We start from the raw sequence: 16,645 nt of genomic DNA, 5'->3' as shown, positions 1-16,645 counted from the left end.
GAAAACACAATAAACAGTCAAATCAAAAGACACCGAGCCATGACAAACACAACCTTCAGTTTACATGACGAGAGAACCAATGGCTGCTGCTTTCTGACGATGCAGCAGCCATTGCATTGCACTGGTAGCACAACTAAAGATCTCAGTAATAAGGTAAGTAAGCTTCTCAGAAGTGTTTTTAACGCTTATTAATGTTGTCTTTACTTTAATCATCTTTTATCTATTTTTTTTCCACAGTGAGGAAACATATAATGTGCTGATCATGTTAATGTTGTTATGTTAACAGATTTTCAGGAAATCAAACAGCATGAGATTGTAACATGGCAGCTTTAATTGGCAAATAGGTAGGAACTCAACAACCCTTTAAACAAGTTCACATGTTACTGTATGAAAGCCAGCATATATAGACAGCATATATCGTCACTGAATGATACAAACAAATGATCCATTCGTGCAAACATAAAACTGCTTCAACATAGCAATATAAAACATATTCAAACCGCATGCATTTGTATGAAAAGTACTTCATATATAGAGACAGTGTTGATGGCAAGTAGTGGTACACAGACGTAATAGTGAATTAGTATTTATAAGATAGTGTAGTATTGTCTGAATTGCAGTTAGAGAGAAGAGGAAAAGACTCATAGTGCTTTCTCTTTTACAGAAGTGCTTATCCATGTTGTGTATGCACCCCCATCACTAGCTACACTCCTTCATGGGTACAGACCCTTGTGGAGCTTTGCAGGGCCACCGGAGAGAGTCCCGTAGAGTGTGGACGCAGCAGGGCCACAGGAGAGAGTCCCGTAGAGTTTAGAGGCAGCAGGGCCACAGGAGAGAGTCCCGTAGAGTCCCGTAGAGTGTGGAGGCAGCAGGGCCACAGGAGAGAGTCCCGTAGAGTTTAGAGGCAGCAGGGCCACAGGAGAGTCCCGTAGAGTTTAGAGAGTCCCGTAGAGTTGAGAGAGTCCTGTAGAGTTTGGAGAGTCCTGTAGAGTTTAGAGAGTCCTGTAGAGTTTGGAGAGTCCTGTAGAGTTTAGAGAGTGAGTCCTGTAGAGTTTAGAGTCCTGTAGAGTTTAGAGAGTCCTGTAGAGTTTAGAGAGTCCTGTAGAGTTTAGAGTCCTGTAGAGTTTAGAGAGTCCTGTAGAGTTTAGAGAGTCCTGTAGAGTTTGGAGAGTCCTGTAGAGTTTAGAGAGGCCTGTAGAGTTTGGAGAGTCCTGTAGAGTTTAGAGAGTCCTGTAGAGTTTGGAGAGTCCTGTAGAGTTTAGAGTCCTGTAGAGTTTAGAGTCCTGTAGAGTTTAGAGAGTCCCGTAGAGTTTAGAGTCCCGTAGAGTTTAGAGAGTCCTGTAGAGTTTAGAGAGTCCTGTAGAGTTTGGAGAGTCCTGTAGAGTTTAGAGTCCTGTAGAGTTTAGAGTCCCGTAGAGTTTAGAGAGTCCTGTAGAGTTTAGAGAGTCCTGTAGAGTTTGGAGAGTCCTGTAGAGTTTAGAGTCCTGTAGAGTTTAGAGTCCTGTAGAGTTTAGAGAGTCCCGTTGAGTTTAGAGTCCTGTAGAGTTTAGAGAGTCCTGTAGAGTTTAGAGAGTCCCGTAGAGTTTAGAGTCCTGTAGAGTTTAGAGAGTCCCGTAGAGTTTAGAGTCCTGTAGAGTTTAGAGTCCTGTAGAGTTTAGAGAGTCCTGTAGAGTTTAGAGAGTCCCGTAGAGTTTAGAGTCCCGTAGAGTTTAGAGTCCCGTAGAGTTTAGAGAGTCCTGTAGAGTTTAGCGAGTCCCGTAGAGTTTAGAGAGTCCCGTAGAGTTTAGAGAGTCCTGTAGAGTTTAGAGAGTCCTGTAGAGTTTAGAGAGTCCTGTAGAGTTTGGAGAGTCCTGTAGAGTTTAGAGAGTCCTGTAGAGTTTGGAGAGTCCTGTAGAGTTTAGAGAGTCCTGTAGAGTTTAGAGCCAGCAGGGCCACAGGAGCTGCTGCACAGCTTCCTGGTGATTAGGTTAAGATCTTGAACGCTCCGCCATCGAGGGGGGACACCATGAGCCGGGCCGAGCCGGGGGAGTGGAGGGGCCGCCACATGTTCCTCCAGATGACGGTGATGAGGCGGGAGATCAGCAGCACACAGGCCAACACCAGCAGAACCACTGATAAGGGAACAAAAGGACACAGTCAGTGATGGAGGTCCAATCCCAAACCACTCCCTGGACCCTACCCCTCCGTGATGGAGTGAACTCCGTCTGTAGCCACATTCGCAGCTCAACGAGGCTCCTCCTGTCAGATGGAGGGAGTAAACACAGCAGCAAGCTTTGGGACGGACTCCCCTCTCCGGCAGAAACAGGAAGTGCCGTAACTGTATGTAACAACGGTTTCAAATCAGCATCTCTTTGACAAAACATTTAAATTAATAACTCAAATAAAACTCCAAACATCTTTCACTGTGTTTCAAAGCTCTTTTAGTTTTAAACCTGATGTTTATAAGCTTCTTAGTTTTTGCAACAGTCTGTAAATATACACAACTTTATAATAAAATGCACACATTTACCTTTTTCTAGACTAAACACAGGTTTGATCTTAAGTTAAAAACATATGAGGTCATCATGAGGTCGTTAACATCGCAGTTTATCAGTGGATGTTTGCTGGAACTACTTGTTAACAGCGTGTTTCCTGACGGACACACACAGCGTGACTCTGGTCAGGTAGAGACCGGTCTCAAGTCAGCACCGCTGCAGACTCGCTGTTTGAGGGCTTGATAGCCCACTCCCCCTCCACACCGCTCCACACTCGTTGCTTTGGAACAGCCCTCAATATGGCGGACCCTCCGCGTGAACGCGCAAACGGAGGAGTAGGGGTAGGGTGTAGGGGGCGGTTTGGGAATGGGCCTGGGTCAGAGCTTTAGAGGTTTAAAGAGAATGCGACATGCCAATATAATTGATATTTCACCAGGATGCATTCTGGGATAATAGTGATTTTGGTCCATTTTAAACAAAAACATTTTTGGCTTTGAGAATACAAAACTCTTATCGCCATATTCAGACTATAAACTATTTTTGGTTTTTAATGACAACTTCAGTCTCCTCGCACTCTGATCAGCTCCACTCTCCCTCTCTCCCTCCACCTCCCTGAGATAATGATTGACAGGCTGATAGTAACATGGCAGGCTCAGAGACAGAATTGTTTTTGTCTGATTATAAATAAAACCAAATCATTGCTCCGATCGGCATCAGTATCGGCGGGTACCGATCCGGTATCGGCGATACTGTGTGGGCCTTTGGGGATCTTCCATTTAAAGTGATGTTTAAAACGCTTTGAGCACCAGGAAAAGAGCTTTAGAAATGTAATTTATTATTATTATTATTATTATTATTAATAAAACTCAATGGGGCTCATTCACTGGAGCTTCCACAAACAAACATAATTATTACATTCAAATGATGTACATTATTAAGTTTACATTCACTTTGGGGAATAACACGGGAGAAATTAGTGGAAGCGCTCTGGAGTAGGGATGCCAGCGATTATTCGAATATTCGAATATTCGCTACAGTCTCCATAATCGAATATTATTTTTAAAAATCGATTTTATTTATATATATATTTTTTTATTATTTATGTATTTTTTTTTCTTTTTCTGGCTTAGTTTCAACCAAAATATATATAAATATATATATATGCTAATAATAGTAATAGTATTAATAATTGTCATTGGTCACACCACCAGTTTGTTTTACTGTAAACTTGGAGGAAGCCTGCGTGCAGAGCAGACTGCTGCTGCAGCAGCTACACACCGACCCCGCCCCCCCTCTCCCACGCGACTAAAGATGAACAAAGCGGCAGGTAGGGGTGGGGTCGGTCAAATAATCGATTATTATTCGCCAGGGCTGCCGAATAATCGATTTTGATCATGGTCAGTTTCTGGCAACCCTACTCTGGAGGCAATTTTTATATAACATTAGAAAGACTGATTCTTATTATTACATTATAAGCTTATTGTGCTCATTTTATGTGGATGTGACTTTGGAATAAATAGGAGGAGTGGAAAGGACCTGGTGGATCCAATCCCAAGGTTTGATGGATTGGATAGGAAACTAATGGTTTTTAGCCTGCAATACAGAGCAGCAAGGTCAGGTGCAGACACTGGAAGAACACAAAGAGTTATTCATACACAGGACATGGCTCCGGCCTTGAGTTGTATGGGAGCTCCACTCCCACACACGGCTAGGAAGCAGCCTTATGAAGATTCCACTTTTTCTGTAGAAACTTTAACAAAAACAAATGACTAGAATAGAGACAGAGTAGGGAGGGTTAGGGCCCTCCGGCCGAAGGTTGATTGGGAGGGTCTGTCTGTCTGAGTGGACCGGTGAGTATAGCGGAGAGCGATCGTTTAAAGTTTACAACTTTAGGCTCTGGTGTCCTCAGACTTATATAGAAATATCCATATATTCACTGCAGAAAGAAGGGGCTGGTTGTTATGGTAAACTCACCCATGAACACAGAGTTTGGAGTGGGATCATCGGTGTTAAAATGTTTGAAGACGTTTCCGACCAGAGCCAAGATCACCACCGGGTAAACCGTCAGGATGTTACGCACCCAGCGGTCCAGCAGCCAGTTCTCCATCAGGAACCTACACACACACACACACACACACACACACACACACACACACACACACACACACACACACACACACACACACACACACACACACACACACACACACACACACACACACACACACACACACACACACACACACACACACACACACACACACACACACACACACACACACACACACACACACACACACACACACACACACACACACACACACACACACACACACACACACACACACACACACACACACACACACACAGTTTGTTGCAAAGGATCAGATGTTCTCTCTTCTCTTAGAGCTGTACAGTTCTGTAGCTTAAGTGTGAATCTATACGCCTACTGTAATAGAACAATATTATACTCACTCAGGTGAACTGAGAACATCCTGATTCGGCCTCCCTAACTCCCAGAATGCTCCTTTGTTATCACCAAGCTTCTCCGCTTCCTTTCTCCTCTCTCTGTGTTTCAATATGAAACCCAAACTCTACTCTTCGTCTTTCACTCATGCTCTCTGTATGACTGACTGAACTTTCTGGCAAGAAATAAAATAGGACAAAGACAGCTGAATGGTTTGATTCTCTATCCACATTTGATAAATAAATTCCCATCCCACTACTGCCTGACGGCCCGTCCACACAGCGGCGTGCGTTGACGCTTGCCGGCGGGCGTGTCTGAAACTCGACCAACAACCAATCACACGAATCTCCCGCCCCTGACACACAAGCAGCGGTTTGATTGGCTAGAGCTTGTACTGGCATATGATTCGATTGGCTGGTGCTTCTGCCGAGGCGTCAAAAGTTGAACATTGCTCAACTTTTGAAGCGAGCAATGCCAGCAACGCTCCGCGTCGCTTCCCACGATGCAGTTCGGCTAAAAGTGACGTCACCCCATTCAAAGTGAATGGGCAGAAGCGTTGGAAGCTTCAACGCACGCCGCTGTGTGGACGGGCCGTTAATCTGCTTTATGGTTTTCACTTTCTTTGGTTCATTTGTTCTGTTTTTAATTCAGTAGGTGAACCTATATGTTCATAACATAGTGTGTGTGAGCTTAACTGCATTAAACTAAAACTGAGCTCAGATTGTATTTCTGCTTTTTTAAACTGCAGTATGTGCTCATGTGTTTCAGTGCTGGCGTATCGGCTGCTGCCTGAATCTGCTGAGTGAAAGACAGCTTTTCCTATTTTAGTTTAGTTTTACCAACATAACTTGATTTAATTGTATTTAAAATAACATTTCCAAAGAAATAAATCCTTCGAATCTGCCTATTCAGTTTCTGTTGGAATGTGAAGGGTTAAATGAAAGAAGCTCCTTTAGCCGTCTCTGCGAGTTACTGTGAAGACAGGAGCTGATTGCTGGTCCTGCTGTAAATTCACAGAGGGCCAGCTATAGTAACTGAACGAGAGAGTAATGTCAAATGACAGTACAATTGACCCATCATATCTTCCCTCTAAATGGGTGGGTTTTATTATCGCGGACTTTATGACAAGTTCTGCCCGCTGTGAAGTTGTTCTTGTTTCCATAGAAACACCAACTTCCTGTCAACAGCATAAACTTGTCTTCAAAATAAAAGCATGCCCATACAAAATAGGAAGCCAAGCCAAATTACATTTAAGACATAAAACTGCAACTAAAGTAACAGACACAATGCAACATCCTTTTCAATTTCAAAGAACACAAATTGGGTTATTTACAGGTGTTGTTTTGTGGTAGAGGGTTGCTTTCATTGATGCGTTTTGCACCCTGGTCCGTTGTTTTGATATTCCGCTGAAGTACACGCTGTGACGTAATAACGTAATTTATTTTTTCCCGAGGGAAGGGGTTGGGGTCAGAGGGCCTAGGTATAAAAGTCACGGCCCACCACTGCCTATCAATACAATTATTTTGATGCTAAATATCTTGGTTTCTTCTTTTCTAAGGTCACATTGTTCTGTTGTCTTACATAATACACTCATGTTAGAAACATCTCATTGATAATTATCTTCTGTTGTATTTATTTGCATTGCATTTGATATTGAGGTAATCCAAAAGTACCTGAAAGTAATCAGGTGACATTACTTTATATCGTGATCCTCAGAAAAGGTTACCGATTACTTTTTTTCACAGGTAACTAGTAACAGTAGGGTCACTATTGAAATGACTTCGTCCAATCAGAGCCTACCATGCCACCACCTCTGCAAACAGGATGCAGAGAGACGCTGTCGCCGCGGTGCTCTTGGCCACGCCCCACAGGTGGAGAACCAATGAGAAGTTGATCAGAGACGCAATGGAAGTCCATGTGGTGTAGAGAGCCAAACCATTCTGGACCTGGATATGGGAGCATTGATGAACACAGAGATGACATCATTCTCATGGCACATTCTTAAAAATAGAGACTTCAGGGAATGAAGAGCAGCACTCACCAGGACCCTGAGGCAGAACAGGTCTTTGCGATGGTACGCCTGTAACCACAGTCCGTAGTAATCTGTGGCGAAGCAGCAGCAGAACAGAGCGGTGCAGCTGGTGATCAACATCAGGATCAATACAACCAGAGCTGCCAGCATCAACCTGCAGGGGGGGGCAATTCTAGGTCACATTCAGTGAGCTTGACTTCCCTAAAACTTTCAAATCGACACAGACGTCATCAAAACCAGCCCACTGGGAATACAAATATTTCATATAAATGTATCCAGCATCCTCAATAATCAAAGCAAAACCACTCCAAAATTGTTCAAGCCATTTTTTAGCTATGGTCTGAATAGGCTTATAAATGCAACTTGTTTTAAGTTATAATCATTACGTTTTTATTTTAAAAATACTATGTGCATGCCTTTTTACGTGATAGTGTTCAACCTTCTTCGTCTCTATACTCTGCTGTAACAAACTTAGATTCCCCCTAATAAAGGAATGCAGCTTCTGATTGTGCTAACTATGCTAATTGCCCTACATATCAAAGTTAGCATCCGATCCTTACTATACATTTCTAACATAACACTTTGGGGAAGTCATCATTTCCGGGTTCACAATAGGACTCCATGAGCTGGCAGACACTACTTTGTTTCTTTTTGCAGTATTACTAATATTATCACCCCAAACCTTATTGTATATTATAGATGAGGCCGACTGATTAACTAAAACCTGATTATGTTCGTAGATAACAAACAAGGCAACACATCCATTTGTAAATCAATAATAAAGATGTGTGCCAATGTGCTATATCAGATTCAACTTTCTTACACTGTTAAACTAACCTAAACTATATGACAGTGGTTTGTAGAAAACTGAAAAACGTTAATGTGTCAAATGTGGGAATACTGCCTGTACTTCCCTACCTTGCATCATAGAACATTATTATTATCCACATTCTAATTGTGAAGAACTAACATGACAGCCAAGTGACTAACATACATTTCACAGCTTCCTGCAGCAATACGGTTTGTACTAGGGCTTATATTTAGGAGTCGGAGCGAAGGAACTGTGAAAGTCACCGAAAGGATGTGTTTTTGAGGGCCTTAGCGTTTTGCAAAAGTTGATTTTGTTTTTTTGGCAGGACTGTAACATTTTTTTATATTTGATATCTGGCACAGAGAATTCTGTCTCCTTCGCTTCACTATTGAGGGGAATGGAATTTGTATATGTTGTGTATATGGCATACACAGTATAGCACATATAAAGTATATATAGCATATAGCACAAACTAAGCAATAAAAAACAGCAATGTGAATTCCACAAACAACCTCTATGGTTTTCTGGCTAATCGACAGTTTTCTGAGCAGTGGCTTTGGATACATTGTTTTATTAGTTTCTTCCGTAAATATATATTTTTTTAATTGTGTTTTTAGATGTAATTTGATAATTCTGTGCGACAAATTAATTCTATTAATTTCCTCGGTACTGGGTGAGGCAGACAATTACAAAACAGATACCTATTTGAACAAACAAACACTTTAAGTAGAATATTTAGTTCATTCCATCATAAATCATCAGTACACTTAATTTACTCTTTTCATCCTAATGTTTGCACTATCCTTAGTCCCTACTTAATGTTGACGGGTTAAAGCTTACCTAACCCCCATGACAGTCACACTCTTTGTATTATAGCTTTTCAGTGTTGCTGTGCAAATATAAAAGTAAGAAATGTAGGTGTCAGACATACTCTCTGTCCCACAGCAGCAGCCAGATCATGTTCAGCACCAAGTTAGCCATCCAGCAGAAATAGAAGGTGTAGGGCAGCAGGCTCTGAGCCCAGGCTCTATTCAGAGGAAGAGAGAGAGGGGAGGGGGGTCAGTTTCATCTGCACACAGCTCTCTTCCGCATTATACATGTGTTGATGTGGGCTTACCCTCTGAAGACATATGAAGTGGTGTATATGACCAGGAGGGTGAGCCAGGTGTAGATGACGCCCCAGATGGAGAAGGTCCAGCCAGCGGGGGTGATGTCCGTCTCATAGAGGGCGGAGACATTCCCTGTGGAGGAGTGGAAAGGACCTGGTGGACGGACACAGCATGAGAGGTTCCTGAAGGCCATAGTGAAGTCATATCAGCGTATACAGTGTGGGCATTGTCGTGTTCAAAGAGGAAAGGGAAAAAACCAACACCTGGAGGCGAGCATCGCAAGGGCGTCCTAAAAAAAAAAGCAGTGGGATTTTTCCAATGGATTTTTATTTTGTTCAACAGGATAATCACCACTGTGTGATTTTTGGAACGTAACAAAACAATTACCAGAAATAGAACTTAACGTTTGGCTAGAAAACAAACTACATCAAGGCCGCATGACTCAACATCACCACCACGGAGCTAAAGGCGGTTTTTGTTTGGCAAGATGGCGTTTAGTGGCCTCATTTAAGATACTTGTTAGCAAATGCTGTTTTTATAACACATAGAAACTTTAGACATTCACCAGTGGGTTATTTACTGACATATTTATGTTGTATGACGAAACGTGAAAATCTCTTCTGCTTGTGATAATCACAGACCTTATGTCAGACATCTAAGCAAAAATATGTTCAAAATCATGTTGAACATGAAACCACACTTTGCAGCTTTAATGTAGTATTTTACTGATCGCGGTGATTCTCACGAAACCACCTTTGGTCATGTCTGTGAGGAATTGACAGACAAAATTACAAAAATAATCAAAATAATCAATTCTATATCAAACTGCATTGTGTATTTTATGTGGTACTATTGCCATTTTTGTAGTTGAGGTAGTAATTCATATTTTTTTCACAATGTTTCCATGTAGAAATTCATTACCGCAATGCGTCCAGAGTTTATTTTTTTACATTTATCCCCAACATATCACAATAAATCTGCACAATTTAATACATACATACAAAAAAGTATTGAAATGGTACATTCTTACTGGTAATATAATTATTTGGGGTCTAACATTTATTAATTAAAATATTTTTGGATTAATATGTGTCCGGAGCATGTGGCGTTCATTACCGATGCACTGCCTATTTGGCCTCATAAAAATTCCTGTTTGTTTAAATAACGTTTTTTTGTACCCATGATGCATTGCATGGAAGAGAAGATGCAAGATGTACTTTCAAGGTCAAGCTATATATGTTAGAGATTATATTTACTGGCACCCCAGTGTACACTACTAACTGTCATTACCGTAATGGGGTATTATGTAATGGTTTTTTTAAGTTATTGATTCCAAAATCAATAGAAAAGTAGCTTTTATAGAGCCAGAATGATAGTGCAAATATTTCTTCTGTAGCATCATGGCTATGCTAACTATTATGCTAGCTAGTGTTATGGTCATTCATTACCGTAATGCTCTGCAGTCATTACCATGTCATATAGGAGGCTGTTACGGTAATGAACAAAATTGTTGCGGTAAAGAAAAAAATGTGTGCAGCTATGTATGGTGAGCTTTAACTATAAAGAAATAATGTATATTTATTATTTGAATCTAATTTATTAATTAATACTGAATCCCTCTTGAAATTAAGGTCAGAAAAGGTGGAAAGGAAAAGGGCAGCTTCCAAGGTGAGGGTGGTGAAGCACAGAGAGAAAGTGTACAGCAACCCAGAGCTGCTGGTAGAGTACAGAAGGAAGGAAAGAGAGAGGTTAGAACAGGACATCTTCACATTGTGTGTGAGAGAGTGAGTGAGTGAGAAAGAGGGAGAGACAGAGAAAGAGAGAGACTGAGAGAGAGATTCAGAAAGAGAGAGACTGAGCACAGCATGCAGTATACTGTAATTCTATAATTGATTTTTGTATACCTACCATTTTACAGATATCAAAGGAGAAAGGCAAAGGGGCATTTGAAGCCTATTGCAGCATTAACAGCTAAACAGCAAAAAAAACAACGAACAAAATGGAATGAGAATTCCATGAGAAACAAAGAAAGATAAAAACGCCTCAATGCAATTATGAATGACAGCCCGCCCTCAGATACATCTAGCATGGCAGATGACCTAAGACAACAAAGTATCCTACAGCCCAGAGATCAAAATGTCAGTCAGGACACACCATCAACCTCCAGCCCAGCATCAACACCAAGACGGAAAATGTCTGTAAACCCCAGGGATCAAAATATCGGTCAGGGCACACCATCAACCTCCAGCCCAAAGACATCAACACCAAGACGGAAAACATCAGTAAAACTGAGGAAAAAACTTAACAAGACACAGAGGATGCTCAAGACAAAAGAAAAAGAGCTTGACAAACTGCGGAAGAAGGTAAAAAGACTTGAAGCAAATCGGGCTGCAAAAGGTTGCACCAGGGGGCTGCTTGGGACTCAAAACAGGACTCACAAAAAGAGAGTTGAGGTTGCAAATAACAAAAGGAATAAAATGAGAACGTTTGTCCAAAACGGTTTGCACAGAGATGACATCACAACTGTGACCAATGGGGAAAGTGGTGAGATTAGAAGAAGTGGCCACATCTACAGGAAGCGGTCTCTCACTGACACAATGGAAAATCTCCACAAGCATTATCTAAATCAGAATCCAAGCCTGACGATTTCCCGCTCCCAGTTTTGCAAGCACAGACCTTTTTGAATTGTGAGTCCTAAAGTCCAAGACAGAGAAACCTGTGCCTGCAAGATCCATGAACATTTTACCAACAAGGTAAACAAACTGCATCAGCTTGGGGTTACGAGCTGCACGTCCCCATCTGAGTTGGTAACTTCAACAGTGTGTGATAGAAACAACAACAAGAGATGCAGCACCTGCAAAGACAAGACATTCCTTGCAATGACAGACCCTGACACAAAAAACAACATTGTGTCATGGAATGAGTGGGTCACGAGAACAACACCATTCACAAAGAAACAACCTGATGGGACGTCAACTGTAGTTGATGCAAAAAACACGACTCTCGAGAAAAAAGTGGCCAACACTGAAAAACTAGTGGAGCTAACCAATAATGACTTGCCACGATTCAGCATTCACCTGTACACTATTGCACACCAGTTTACACGGATAAAAGAGCTGAAAGATAGTTTGGCAGAAGATCAGGTTGTTGTACATTTTGACTACAGTGAAAATTACAACTGTAAATGGTCTAAAGAAATCAAGGACACACACTTTGGCGGATGTCACAAACAGGTGACCTTATACACTGGAGTTCTGTACTGCAGTGAGGGGCAGTCTGAAGCATCCAGTGGCTACATGGGCACACCTGGATCCAGTGTTGGAGCACATCAAAACCAATCACCCTTCAGCAAAGAATATCCATCTTGTGTTCCTGATGGGCCAACGTCACAATATCGGAATAAGGTGTCATTCTACTTGGCATCCACCGTGCCTTTTATGAAGGGATTCAAGTCCGTAACCTGGAATTATACAGAGGCATCACATGGAAAAGGGGCTCCGGATGGTGTTGGGGGAGCACTGAAGAATCTAGCTGATAGACTGGTGGCTTATGGAACCGACACACCTGATGCTGAGGCTTTGCTGCACAACCTGTCCAAGCAGTCATCTGTGAAGCTCTCTAAGGTGACAGAAGAGAAGGTTGAAACATATCGGGAGTTGGTACCTCCATCTCTTAAAACAGTGCAGGGTACACGGAAAGTTCATCAGGTAAGGAATTATTCAGTAAACACTCAGACACAATCTCTATCCATTTCACTCACTCGCTGACTATTTTAAATGTGTACTTTCACTTGTTTTCTCACATTTTGTACAGCTTGTTTCAACAGAGCCAGGTAAGATAAAAGTGAGGGAGGTGTCTTGCTTCTGCAGGCCCGCCTGTGACTGCTACTCTCCCAAAGAGTTCATCCTCAAAGAAAATGCAGCAAGTGAAGAAAAGGCTGAGGAATCCATTGAGGTTGGGCAATGGGTGCTGGTCGAGTATGATGGTGACCTGTATCCTGGCACTGTGATACAGGTATGAATGTGCTACAGTTTAGTTAATGGGTAGTATTATATCTCATTGCTCTGTGTTTTTACTATTACTACTTTTGTATGTGATTTTACTATTATTTGTTTCAGTTTCACATCTAATTGCACTATCCTGTCACTGCAATAAATATGTATATGTTTTCTACTATAGATTGTGGAAGACCAGTTTGAGGTGGTGAACTGTGCTGGTGAAAACCGATTCTTTTATCCCTCCATTGGTTTTCCTGGAGACAAAGTGTGGTACTTTAGAGACAACATAAAGGACATGATCCCTGAGCCAATGCCAGCAACATCATCTGCCAGGCATTTTAGTGTTGCTGCAGACATTTGGGCCAAATGGAGGAGGAGAGGGGAGAGGAGATAGGAGGAGATGTGGGGAGAGGGGAGAGGAGATGGGTGGAGATTAGGGGAGAGAAGAGATGTGGGAAAAGAGAGACGTATGATGTTAATTGTTGGTAGTTGTTGATTAGATGTTGAAGAGAGTAAGGAGAAAGCAAAGGAGATGGGAGGATATGGGGGAGAGGAAAGGAGATAGGAGGAGATGTGGGGAGGGGAAGAAGAGGAGGGATGGCAGAGGGGAGGGGATGTGGGAAAGAGAGGACATATGTATAAATTGTTGTTAGGCCTAATTGTTGTTGGTTGTTGAAATGTCATTAAATGATGCCATATTTTTATTTGGTCAATAAAGGTTTTTAATAGACTTTGGTACTTGTCATTCTCTAAAGATATTATATTATTTAGTAGGTCTACATTTGAAGTTGTGTAAAATATTAGCCATATAATTTGGTTGGAATTCCAAAACAAATGGTTGCCGATACATTTGAGTCCATGTAAGGTCATCACCATAACAACAGCTTTTCATTACCGACATGCTCTTTTCATTACCATAACACTTCCTTAATAAGTTCATATTTTGATAGGAATATGGAAAACCTTCAAATGTTTATATTGTACAGGAAATGTTTGGTATGTCTGTTCATATTTTTGAATTGTCTTTTTTCAATCAATTGTAAAATTTACGCCACAGTAAAAGTCAATGCGCGGAACATATAATTGTGTTACGGTAATGAAGTTAATAACTAAAATGATTATATTATTATATATTTACCTGAATTATTACACTATGTGACTACTTGTGACTATTGACAGCAGCATACATTAAAAGATAAAATGCTAAACATTTACTCATATTTAGTTATCAATTGAAAATGTGTTACGGTAATGAATTTATTTGGTCAATGACTCGTTAAAACTCTCTATAAATGTGTTTTAAAACATATACAGAACTTTTCTTTTACTACAACTAGTTCATTTAGAACCTGGTTGATACTAATGAGAAAAATATTTTCAAAATCTGCATCGAACTGCTTTGGCACCTATTACACCAAGTTCGTGAGAATCACCTACTAAGTCTTAATTGTGGGATGATTAATAAAAAAAAAGAGGACTAGACAAACTGGTATGGTTTTGGAGACTTTTATAAAGTCTTTTAGAAATGTAGTACTTTTCCATTCAAGACACATTTTTAGGGAAAATGTCTCTTGAATGGACAAATAATAACTTGAGACACATGACAAAAGGATGGTTACTGTGTCTTTATAAGAGGACACAAGACGGAAAGTGTATTATACATCTAAAACAAGGAACTACATATGTTACAGTTGTTACAGGCTTGGCCTGTCACTTTAAGAGTAGCAGCCGCAAGGGGTTGTGGGTTTTGGAGTCTCGGTGTGTGTGAAATGTGATGGCCAAGGCGAAGTGCGGAGTTATGGAGAGAGAGACGAAAGTATAGAGAAAGTGGTCAGAAAAGGAATAGTATCTAGTCTGTATGTATGTAATACAGTGTCAATATAGCTTGAAGGACGTGAATAAACGGAGGTTCTTCCCACGGCACCCGAACGCCTCGTTTCCATCCTCTTTCCCCTCGAAATGTCTGGGCAGCTGGTTACCGGCTGACAACGAGCCAAGTCAGAAACCACCGGTGTGTATTCGAAACTACGGTTTCGGTGCCGAGATACCGTTGATAGTAAAAAGGTAACACAGTTGATAGTTCATAGGGATTGCTTTCAACAATGCAAGGATGTGACATTAAAATACAGTTTTATCCAATTAAAATATAAATTATGCCGAGAAAAACAGCAATACATATCAAAACTTGAGCCACTGATTACTTGAGAGAAAGGAATGTGATGTTTATGCCAACCTACATGGGTGTGCCCCTCGCCCCCCTCCATGGGCACCGGTGGGTTTCAGGACCACATGTTACAAGCGCTCGTGCTTTCGTTCATTTGGACTGTTTATTTTTTGTACAAAGTGGTTTAAAAGTTAAATGGTGTAAAATGTTTTTAATGCAGCGTGCAATACCACTGACGTTACATTTAGAGTTAAGTAAGAACACTTTTTTTCATTTAGTTATTGGGGTGAACGGACCTTTGAACGCGGCGCAAGAGCATTCTCTCATCTCTGTGACTTATCCTTTCTCCTGGAAACAAAACGCAAGCTTTTGAAATACAAATACAGAGTAGCGTATTTGATAAATTTACATCACTACTATACTTTGCCTCTAGTTAGTAGTTAATCAAGCTAAAATAACTTCAAAGTTACACAAGCACTGTCATGGAAATAAGTGCTCATGTTTTTATGTAACGACAGTAACGACGCAACACAACATTAACTGGGAGTCTCCCTCCCAGTGAAAATGGTTTCATAACCAGTTGGTGAGGAGAAAATATAAGTCCTTATTCCAATTTTAACATGTTACACACATTGTGACGTTAACGTTACAGTAAACGAGTGTCCGACGTTTTAGATAACTTAACTTTGGCTGTAACGAAGCGCAAAACAAAACATTGAAGTGTCAGAACAAGGTTACTCAACTCACCCTTTCCCGCTCCAGCCAAAGCGTTGACAATTAAAACTGCAATGAACACCACCGTACATATGGTAATGAGTACAATTCGGTTCAAACTGTTGACCCTCATGTTGGTGAGCTGCTTCTTCTTCTCCTCCTCCTCTGTTCTCCGCTGCTAGCTGCTGTTAGCTAACCGTCAGAGAGCAACACAAACCGTGACCAGCTGATGCCTTCACGCACACTATGTAAACGCCCACACCCCTTGTGCGCCTTCAACAAACGTCTCTATTGACTTAAGTGCTACGTTTTCATTTATATATTTGGCAGAAATTAGCCTGGTTGTGACCTCGAATGGCAGAGGGAAAGGCAAAGGAAGTCGGCCTACCCAATTAAAAATAAAAATAACTCCGCGAGGATCCGATTTAGGGGCGGACACATTATCTTTCACTCGTGTTAAGTCTATGCTCCTTATAAACCAGCAGACTTTTCTTTGAAGATAAGGTTCCAGGGTGTCCCTTTGCTTGAAGCTGACACACCCTCGAACACCATCATTCCCTCACTTTCTCTCCAATACATCAGTGCTTCCATGTCAGGACAATTGCTTCATCCAGATGTTATGCACTTCAGATGAACATGTTTGATCCTATTTTCTCAAAGCTGCCTCAAACATGACATGACCTCAAACTTATCTTTGCTTTTTTTGTAATGACATTTCTTATTGGCTGCTGAATACACTTTTACCCATATATTGGCATTAAGATAATATATATTTTACACATGTTTGGAATTATACTGATACTTTTTTGTTTAAGAGAAGTGTATTGTATTCAATACAATAATCGGAGAGAAAATGCTTACAACCCTGAGCCAAAC

The 16,645-nt window shown here is 41.1% G+C and overlaps 1 protein-coding gene across 1 annotated transcript; it reads right to left on the bottom strand.

The window, feature by feature from the left end:
• Nucleotides 1–308: 308 nt before the first annotated feature.
• LOC117462121 (uncharacterized) lies at nucleotides 309–16,137 on the bottom strand. The gene is made up of 7 exons (XM_034104193.2): nucleotides 15,803–16,137; nucleotides 8,902–9,046; nucleotides 8,716–8,811; nucleotides 6,983–7,127; nucleotides 6,742–6,887; nucleotides 4,449–4,588; nucleotides 309–2,111 (listed from the first exon to the last, which is right to left on the bottom strand). The coding sequence occupies exons 1-7, from the start codon at nucleotides 15,900–15,902 to the stop codon at nucleotides 1,963–1,965; spliced, it is 921 nt and encodes a 306-aa protein (XP_033960084.2). The 5' UTR covers nucleotides 15,903–16,137; the 3' UTR covers nucleotides 309–1,962.
• Between the last annotated feature and the right edge of the window lie 508 nt (nucleotides 16,138–16,645).

This window comes from Pseudochaenichthys georgianus, chromosome 17 (genome assembly GCF_902827115.2).
Source record: "Pseudochaenichthys georgianus chromosome 17, fPseGeo1.2, whole genome shotgun sequence".
Lineage (NCBI taxonomy): Eukaryota > Metazoa > Chordata > Actinopteri > Perciformes > Channichthyidae > Pseudochaenichthys > Pseudochaenichthys georgianus.
The sequence above is the reverse complement of the archived record's forward strand: the minus strand, read 5'-3'. Positions and strand labels throughout refer to the sequence as shown.

Excerpts from the sequence above, each read along its gene's own strand:
- LOC117462121 (XM_034104193.2), bottom strand. The coding sequence starts at position 15,902 with ATGAGGGTCAACAGTTTGAACCGAATTGTACTCATTACCATATGTACG. Across the intron at positions 8,812-8,901 it reads ACTTCATATGTCTTCAGAGG|AGCCTGGGCTCAGAGCCTGC; the intron begins GTAAGCCCACAT and ends TCCTCTGAATAG. Across the intron at positions 4,589-6,741 it reads TTTGCAGAGGTGGTGGCATG|GTTCCTGATGGAGAACTGGC; the intron begins GTAGGCTCTGAT and ends GTGTGTGTGTAG.